The sequence below is a fragment of the Argentina silus genome (assembly GCF_951799395.1).
Source record: "Argentina silus genome assembly, chromosome: 17".
Taxonomy (NCBI): domain Eukaryota; kingdom Metazoa; phylum Chordata; class Actinopteri; order Argentiniformes; family Argentinidae; genus Argentina; species Argentina silus.
In genome coordinates, this window is record NC_139671.1 from 7,310,825 (window position 1) to 7,320,657 (window position 9,833).

Here is a 9,833-nt window from a genome sequence, read left to right on the forward strand (position 1 = left end):
TCAGAAAGAACATTACGGTGAGCTTCAAAGCCCTGAAACTTTTTGGTAGGGCAGTACTGAAGATGGGGTATCTCATTTGTTGAGACAAGGAAGGCATCTGAAAGCACAAAGTGCCATCCAAAGCAACAGAAACCATGAGCCCATACAAACACATATAGATGAGCGCTCATCTAACAGAGGCTCTCTTCCAGCTCTCTCTGTTCACTACATGGAGCAACCAACAGCCATGTCAATGGGCCGAATCCATAACATTAGTGAGAGGGAGGAACTGAGTAGGGTCGTCTTGCAGGGTCGAGTGGTTGGGCAGACGAGTGTTAGTTAGGCTCTGCTTCTCCTTTCTAGGCCTGTTACATAACAGTACCAAACAGCCCTCTCATAGTGAGAACAGCATGTTCTGGCCAGTGTGCAAAGGAGGAAACCAGACGAGTCACGTGGACGGATTTGGTTTTTCTCTGAATTGCTCGCTGTGTCTATCTGCTTGATGAGCCGATGCCACTGCTTCCCCTCGCTCTCGACTTTTTTACATTTGGGTTTCCTTCCTCAAAGCCACCCTCTAATTCATTAATTTGGTTCAGTTCTAGCTAGTTTGAAAGAATTGTGCAGTGCAGACACAAAGAATGTAGTGCAGACACCTATGATCTACAATAGGCTACGTTTCCGAACCTATTCCTTCATCCAACTCTGTTTGGCAAGGCCTTAGTTATCGATGGCTGCTCTAACAAGGAGCACTTTTTACCCAACCTCTGACACATATCTCTGAATAATATCAGAAACTGCCCATTTGAACACAGTGCATAGCATTTTTGATAAGGCAACATTAAGAGAGTTGGAGGAATTCACAAAGCTACCCTCGAGAGACAAAAGAAAACATAAAGCAACGAGGGTAATATGCATCTGTCCTGTAAAGACCTGGAGCACCCACGGATTCACACAGTATGCCCCTCTCATGACCTATGAAAGTTTATGGTAGAGAACATGACAGTTCCATACAGCACAGTGATGACCAACCCCTTCATTACAAGCCAAACAGAAGAAAGTGGAGACAATGGGATCAAGCACAGAGGCCTTATTTAGTGGTCCGAGAGTCGGATCAGCCTAGGAGAATAAGAATATTGTTTTCTAAGAGAGGACTCCATCATGTACAGATCCATTCCATTCATCATCATTTTTAAGGGCAACAGCATGACAACAACATAACAGAGGTGCTGTTTACAATCAGAACCATCGCCAAGACAACACAATGGAGGTGCCTTTCGGCCCACACTACAATCAGAACCATTGTATTGTGTCCAGCCATAATTATCGATCCTGGCTTGACTCTGAATTATCAGTCTTTTGGGCGTGCAAATGGACCTTTTTCAATATACTGAAGGTATCCACCGGATGCCCTTTAGTTGATTTGAAAATTGAATATGCAAAAGACCTTGAGCTCCGGCTCATCACAGACACCACACACTGTAGTGGCTTTAGAGAGCTTTATGAGGAAAGCAGGACAGTTATGGATGGACAGTTATGCAATCATGGCTGAATTGAGGGATAATATGAATGGATGGACGGATGCCCTGCTTATTACATAAGATGATGGCTTACAGTGATTAACAGAGGCAGGCTGTTAACAACTTGTAATGATGAATGACAGACAAGGGGTGAACAATGTACATCCAAATTGGTGAGTGTTGGTCTCTGTTACATAATGTTTTTACAATCAGCATATAGATAACAATTACATCTCAATGTAATAATCTTCAATGGGCTGTACAGTGTAAAAATATAACAATATTGATGGGATGGATTGAGAGTGTAAACATTGCAGAACAAACCTGCATATTTGCTTTCAACTACTGGTGTGTGGCAAAGGAATAGAATGCAAAGCAGCAATATGCAGTGTTTACTTTTACCACAGAGGTTTCACCTTTGTCACTACATAGTCTTTGTGTCACTTCCCGTGGCCTATTTCTTGTACCCACTTTTTAAAGCATTTAGTTTGTAGAACAGATAATGTTGTTTGTAGTTTATGTAGCTCATACAGTTTCATATTTTCTGTTGCTAAATTAAATTAAATTATTTTAAATTAAATTATTTTTAAATTAAATTATTTTTTCTTTCTTTCTTTCTTTCTTTCTTTCTTTATATGAACATATTATTAGAAAGTTAGGAAGAACCAATAACATTGACAAACATAAAAGTGCACAGAAGAGAGGGCTTAGTGACAGGCTGGCTCCCATGTAATGAGCACTTGTACAGGCCGATGTATCGGCCGAGACAATTTGGAGCAAGCCAGAGGTTTTTAGCGCCCTCATCTGATCAGTGATGGTAGGAAACAAAAAATATAAACACTGGATCACATTAAGATGTTTTCAGTGATCAAATACAGTAAAAGTCCCCTCAGTAAAATGCTTTTAAAAGGGAATTATAGTCTCAATTGGCAAAAACATATGGTGATGCAGCACTTTGTGCAGTCAAAACTCTGCCATGTCTAGTTGACTGTATGATTGAGTAGGCCATCTACACTATGTGTATATTGTATGTTCTGATCTGAATCTCACAATGTTTTGTTCTTTTCTCTCAATAATATGTTTATTTTCAATTGGTTAGAACAGGTGCTATGGAAAATAAGAAAAGGGACATACACACATCCATCTTTTCAGTTCAAAATGTAAAAGTCTAACAAAAATAAAAAGAGTACTCTGCACACTGCAATGCATGGTCCCAAGTGCCGTTATTATACAATCAACCCAATCCATGGAGACCTGATGAAGGTCTGCACTGCTGTATGAGGAGTCCTCCCCTCATTTTGATCTTGATGATTAATATAGCTTTGCCTACATGGGTAATGTGCTTTACAACTTAAAGTTTTCTTAAACTTCATAGTTTTGGTTTTATGTTGAAATAACAAAACTGTACATTTGGATTTTACATTTACTTGCTTGAGCCATTGACATAAGCGTGCGTTTCAGAGAACTACACAGAAGGGTTATGGAACTACAGATTGTAATTAAGGAAGTGATGTAATCTAACATCAAGGTTCCTGGATACTGTTGCTATGACACTATCAACGTTACACCTTAATCAGTTTCATGTTGTCGTCACGTAGCCAATTTGTTTTCATTACTGGATTAGTTGGATAATTGTAAGTTAAAAATGACATCCGTTTTACAGCCTCAAAAGGAGGCTCCAAACGGCACTTATACATTCGCCAGTCGTCCAAGACCTGTTCAAAACCGCAGCAAATACAGAGAGTCCGGAGCAGAGCAGTAAGTTTGAGTAGCTAGCCAAGCATTATTTAGCTACTTTGATGTACGCTAGCTACATTTTAAGACAGAAGTTCTTAAAGTTCTTACACATCTTTTCGCTATCAAAGCCATGTGGCTAACAGGACACAATAATAATAATAATAATAATAATAATGTATGACATGTATATAGCTGTCTGAGTCCTTCTTTCCTTGCAATGCAGAAATGAAGGACAGTCAAATTTTGGAAACATCATGTATGACCGACGGGTTGTCAGAGGGAACACGTACGCCCAGCATATCATACCAGTGGTAAATATTCTACCAATTAAAACGAATCCCTGCTGAAACTAAAGCAGAAAGTGATGGACCCCATGTTGGAGAAGTGTATAGGCCTGGCATATAGCCCCCACATCTTTATTTTGACTATCCAATTTATCTTTATAATTATGTCTTGGACAGGCAGCTCAGCCTGACCCTATTGAGGTGCAGAGACAGCAGGAGACCAGGAGGAGAGCCATCGCTCTGAAACGGGCTAAGGAGCAGTTCAGGCCCAGGACTCCAGAAGCTCTGGAGGGGAGGAAGCACATAGATGTACAGACAGGTAAAACAGCACAGGCATCATTTAACAACGTGACTAGCGATTTTAGAGGTTGCTCTTTTTATGTAGCCTATACACACTTCTGCTGTGCTCGTCTGCGTCCAAGTTATTTTTGTTTTGGAATCAGGCTAAGCAATAGCTATTATTTTCAGAGCTGTATCTTGAGGAACTGAGTGATCACATCGAGGACACAAATGTTGAGTGCCAGACCGATGCATTCCTGGACAAACCGGCGACCCCCCTCTTTATCCCTGCCAAATCAGGCAAAGATGTGGCCACACAGATAGAGGAGGGAGAGGTACACACGTGGAGAGAGCACTTCCTTTACTACTGTTACCCCCACCCCCAAAAAATAAATAAACACAATTGTAAATGTGTGTGGTTATTTGAAACCCCCATTGATCCCATTAATCCCATTGTCCCCTGCAGCTGTTTGACTTTGACATGGAGGTGCGCCCAGTGCTGGAGGTGCTGGTGGGGAAGACGGTGGAGCAGTCCCTGCTGGAGGTGATGGAGGAAGAGGAGTTGGCCAGCCTGCGGGCGCAGCAGCGTGCCTTTGAGGAGCTTCGCAATGCTGAGCTGGTGGAGGTGCAGCGGCTGGAGGAGCAGGAGAGACGCCACCGTGAGGAGAAGGTATAGACCAGACCAGACCAGACCAGACCAGACCAGGCAGGCGTAGCTTCTGCTGGGAGACATGATCCATCCTCAGGCCAATAGAGGCATAGTGACTTGGTGATGAAGGGGATGGATGAGTTGAATGGTGAAGGAAGGGATGGGTGAATAATTCAAACTAGAAAAATAAGTTCCAGAAGAAACTTTGTGCAAAGTGTTATTTTGGTAGTGGAAAAGGTTTAAAGAGAGAGAGAGATGCAGTAGATTTGTAGTTGAAAGAAAGTGAGACTGTCTTGGTATGATGATAGCAGATAACGTTAGAGATGGTTGGGTTGGTTGATTGGTTGATTGGATAGGTTATTAGATAGATAAATGGATAGAAAGGATGTGCCAGGGGTACTTCAGTGGAGTGGGTAGAGAGTATCAGTACTACAGTGCCCTCCATAAGTATTGGAAAGAGGAAGCATTTTGTCTTCTTTTAGCTCTGTACTCCAACAGTTTGGATTTGAAATGAAACAATTACTATGAGGTTAAAGTAGAGATTCTCAGCTTTAATTTGATAAAACTAAGATTCCTAGCCTTTTACACTTAGGGTGCAAAGTGGAGCTAGGAGTGTAGTCTAATACAGTAGGCATGAATGTGGGGGTAATATTTTGAGATCAACACAAAGCTGTAAGAAACTGACCCTTAAGGGTTAGACTGATAAACGGATCAAATTAGCACTATGCGCAAAAGGCCCCTTAGGCTATAGGCCTACTGCATTAGGGGCCATGTCCATCAAACTCGCATTTGCCAACAAAAAAGCAAGGCATGTTGCTTCTGTACCTATTATGACATTTTTAATGATGAATTGGCATCACCTCAAAACTCCTAAACAGTCTCTATGTCAAGACACATCTTTCATCATAGTTTTGTCTAAATTGGGCCAATCAGTGTAATTTTATAAATGGCACATCTGTATGGCAAGAACCATCATTCAGTCACTTCGATGCTAACATCAGATGACCAGTATGTGGTCAACTTTGAAAACTCACAACTGATTGAAAAACTTGTAGCATAACCTGTCTTGCTTGTTCCAATTACCTGTTCAGTTCCAACAGGCCCTTTCCTTTGGCCCACACATAAGCAAGAATTCCTCAGACATGGTGACATGAAGTTGACAGCACTTATCATGTACGTACAGTACTGTACTGGTGTACCATTGTGTGTAAAAGGCATTCCTGATTCATGATTCAGTCATGCACAAAAGCAGAAGTGGGATGCCATCATCAAACTGACCTTAAAATGATTATTCGTGATGGATTGGAATGAAACCCTGAAGGTAATTGGTTAAGTGGTGGGTTGGGGCCACATGCATGGAAATCAAACAATTACTGTGAAGTAGAGATTCTCAGCTTTAATTTAAAGGTTAGATAGATAGTATGTTAGAAGGTCATAGATGGGATGGGCCTGGGGTAGTTCAGTGGAGTGGGTAGACGGTTGAGTGGTTGAGAGTGGTTGAGTGATTTGAGTGGGGTAGGACCGGTAGCAAATAGAGTGCATTGTTGTGTAATTATTCTAAGAATGTGTTCTGCAGGTTTTTATTTAAAAGTCCTGAAAGGTCCATGGCAGTTGTAGTAACAAAGAAGCTCACAGAATGTGAGTCATAGCAACGCGAGTTAGACCTCTCTGAACGTTTTAAAGTTGGATTGAGGTGAATAGCTTAAAAGTTGTAGGAGGAGTAGCAGGTGGACAACAAATGTAAAGCCAGCCAAGCTAGTGGTCGAATAGTGGTGTCAGCCAACAGGAAAACAATGAGTTGTCACTGAGGCGAGAGGGTGACTGGAGATAACCATCACGGCAGGCTCCCATAGCCACAGTGCCATGAGACAGATGATTTTTGAATTGTAAGCAAGGATGGATTGTGTGAATTGTCTAGAGTGACCAAGCAGATAAATTGTAGAGGACGAGGCCAACAGCGTGTTTCTTCTCTGAACGCAGGAGCGTAGGATCACCCAGCAGAGGGAGGTGTTGGAGAAGGAAAGGGAGACGGCAGAAAAGATAGCAGCCCGGGCGTTTGCCCAGCACTACCTGTCCGACCTCCTCCCCTCAGTCTACACAACACTGAGGGACCACGGCTATTTCTACGACCCTGTGGAGAGAGGTCAGTCCCCTCCTTCAGAGTGTTGCTTTCTCTCCCTCTGACTCAAGTGTCCACATACACAAGACCTATTGATGCATGAAAGGATTACTGCACTCTGTATAGAGGCTGCACAGTTTGACCATATCAGTGTATTGGTGACCAGGATCGGAGATTGTGCTTCATTGACGACAGTGTCATATCCATTGCCTGTTTTTAGTGTTTGTGTCAATGTGTTTATTTATTTTTTTATTTTTTCATCCAGATATTGAGACTGGCTTCCTCCCTTGGCTGATGGCTCAAGTCAGTAACACTCTGGAGAAGCGATACGTGGCAAGAGCAGTGCTTGACAGTAAGAGGAATGCGATTAATAGCTGACATGTTCAAAATCTTAGAGGTTATCCTTGATACCACAAAGGTGTATTTGCTATATGGCCTTCTGAGACATAGTTTTGATGCCATCTAGTGGCTGTTTAACATCACAGATTATTGAAATCACATCACAATCAATTGGCCACACATCAGAGAAACAAGAGTCCTAGGGTTATGAAATATCATATACAGACAATGATGACATTAACTGTGGAAGACATGCTGTATTCTCACAAGGGTACTAGTGTAGCAGTGGTATGATATTACAGCATGTCAACCCTCTCCATCTGTGTTTAGTGCTCATCAGAGATGTCACCCAGAAGAGGCTGGAAGTCTTCCAGCAGATGGAGCCCCAGCCACCCTCCTCTTAATGAGGGCCTGCACCATTCTAGGGGTAAATATAGGAGACATTAGGGGTAGGTAATATCCACACATCCAAAAGAACCAGCACTTTTTAAGGGCATAGACAACAGCTTTGATATGGGAATAAACCCACTGACATTGTTTATCCATTTGGATTTGTTGTTGGGACACCGCAGTAAGGACTGTGTATGTTTGTGTTTCTTAAAAAATGTATTTCTCCATTGTGTCAGAGTAAATGTTTCTCATGCTGCCTACACCACTCACTCAGCAGTACTGTACCTTCATCATGGATTCATGAATCAAACGTGATGATAGCAGGGCAACTTCCTGCTTGGGGCAAATATTTACTAGGCGTCAGCTCCAGCAGATTGAAATGAATGTTTTATCCACGAAAGTGTCAAAGGAAACGGGCTAGAATAGTATTTTCAGTTCACGAGAGACAACGCATTCTGTTCTATTCAAATAGTCCTGCTGGTTTTGTATGTATTTGCATTTGTTTGTTTATCTAACGACTAGCGTTCTGGTTCAATGCATCTGCTATTCAATGGCTTTTGTAAAATCCAATCACATAATTGGTTGATAATCTGGTGGACACTCTGCCTTTTATGTATTTAGATATTGTATCTAATCCAGGCAGCACCTTAAATCATATGTGTGTAATGTAACCCATTATTCCAATATTAATATCAATTGTACTGTATCTCCACTACCATGTGCTGAACATTAACATGAACCATATTGTGTTTTTCTCTGGTTGTCCTTCCAGGGGAGGCATTTTTGAAAAGAAGTGAGCTAACTGGCAAAAGGAACATCTCAACATATCTGTTCACAAAGTACATTAAATGGTTATTGAAAAAATATCTCCAACGTTTACATTTATGGTTTAAAGATGGGAAATCACAAACAACTGGTTTCAATGAATATGTTTCTGGACTATAAACGTAACTTTTTAACTTCTCCGGCAAGTCCCTGTTTTCCATATGATTAATCACCATTTATGATTCTCCTCCTTCCTTTGACATCTTAATTTGTCGCCTATCATATGAATAATATTTGAAAATATATAGTTCAAGTAATTTTGCAATTGGCAAAGTAATTTGCTTTATCTTGTAGTGATTACTTGATGTCATGATTAAAATATAAGCACATAGGAAACAATTAATTCTCCTTTTGTTGTTTCAATACAAATAAACATTAAGGCTTGCAAATCTTGTTCATACATTTTTTTTTTTTAAATAAACAAAGTACTTCTGATCAGTTTCAAGATAAATGTATCCTTTGTGTTGCTGTTGTACTGTAAATGGCTCACTCCTTATATGGTCCCACACTAGACCGTTTAGGTCCAGCGAACAACAAGTGTTCCCAGACCTGTGGAGCGCAGGTTACTATTGCGCTTTAGGGGTTACCTCCGATATATACGGCTCTATTTTAATCCTGTTCAACTATTGGTCAGCTCACAGTTATGAAACCTCCCAACCCAGTTTGCAGCGCTTCCTCGGTTGAGTTTATAGGGCGTGTGCCTCTGACGCGCACTATTCCTCAACTACACAAATAGAAACGATAATGCAAATACACGTGCATCTAAGCCATTACCTTTGTTTAGTTGTCAAGCCGGCGTAGTTCTTTTGTTCTGAAGTAGAAGTTTGCACTTCCAATGTGTATAACGATGCGTAAAAACACAGGCGACAAACACATCGTGGGGGTAGTCATTTTAAAAATACTTTTATATTGTGAAATTAATTCATTTGCCTAAATTGTTTTGAAGTTGGACCATAAATGAATTATAGAAAACCCCACAACTCAATGACTCGTGTATACGCTCATGCGTAATGCCCTAATGCTCTTATAAATTATAGCTTTGGTTATCTCAAGGTCTTATATTCCTTTTGTTGATATTTACCCTATCTAGTCTGTCATCCTCAAGGTTATGGTGTCAGTCCTTGTAGCCTAGCTTATAGTGAAATATGATAGGCTAAACAAATGTAGCCTAATATATTGGAGTTAATTGATAACTTAATATTTTGGGATTTACAGTATGCCATCAAACACACTTAAAATAGATATTCACCAAAGAGATACAAAGGCCTAGTGGGAATGCTGAAGCGCAGTGCCCGTATTGCGATTTGTTAGCATGTCCTGCATGAATAGGACAAATGATTAACCATAATCTATAGGTGAATGGGGCTCTTGCATTAGTCTCAATTCCTTAAATCTCACTGTCTATGCCCATAGGCTAACACGATCGTCAAATTCGTATTTAAAATCAGTGGGCCTTCAGTAAAGATGTTTGCAATGAGTCGAACCCTTTGAAAATAGTGCTTCCCTTTCGAACCGCCGTTTTATCTCTTGGTCTAAAGTAGGCAAGAGTCCAGTTTTGCCTACATTTTATGAGATGCACTTTATTGCAATTAATGGGCCTTAGCTTCCATGCATGCCTTGTAGGCCTAATTGATGGGAGTTGCTGTCGTAGTGTGCGAATCACGGTCCCTCTTGCCTGGCTGGCACCGGTGACGAACAGGAACTTATGCAACCAA

The 9,833-nt window shown here is 41.0% G+C and overlaps 1 protein-coding gene across 2 annotated transcripts; it reads left to right on the forward strand.

Annotated features, from left to right (window-relative positions):
* Positions 1 to 3,086: 3,086 nt before the first annotated feature.
* On the forward strand, positions 3,087 to 8,546 carry rsph3 (radial spoke head 3). 2 transcript variants are annotated; one of them, XM_083688848.1, is made up of 9 exons: positions 3,087 to 3,254; positions 3,457 to 3,544; positions 3,695 to 3,836; positions 3,986 to 4,131; positions 4,263 to 4,466; positions 6,426 to 6,588; positions 6,830 to 6,916; positions 7,234 to 7,352; positions 8,066 to 8,546. In XM_083688848.1, the coding sequence occupies exons 1-8, from the start codon at positions 3,142 to 3,144 to the stop codon at positions 7,305 to 7,307; spliced, it is 1,017 nt and encodes a 338-aa protein (XP_083544974.1). In that variant the 5' UTR covers positions 3,087 to 3,141; the 3' UTR covers positions 7,308 to 7,352; positions 8,066 to 8,546. The 2 variants fall into 2 exon arrangements, with proteins under 2 accessions (XP_083544974.1, XP_083544975.1); XM_083688849.1 differs by having other exon boundaries at positions 7,234 to 7,330.
* Positions 8,547 to 9,833: the final 1,287 nt, after the last annotated feature.

What these genes read in the sequence shown, in the direction of transcription:
- rsph3 (XM_083688848.1), top strand. Translation starts at nt 3,142, where the DNA reads ATGACATCCGTTTTACAGCCTCAAAAGGAGGCTCCAAACGGCACTTAT. An exon ending in AGAGAGTCCGGAGCAGAGCA is followed by an intron (nt 3,255 to 3,456) that starts GTAAGTTTGAGT and finishes CTTGCAATGCAG; the next exon opens with AAATGAAGGACAGTCAAATT. An exon ending in CACAGATAGAGGAGGGAGAG is followed by an intron (nt 4,132 to 4,262) that starts GTACACACGTGG and finishes TGTCCCCTGCAG; the next exon opens with CTGTTTGACTTTGACATGGA.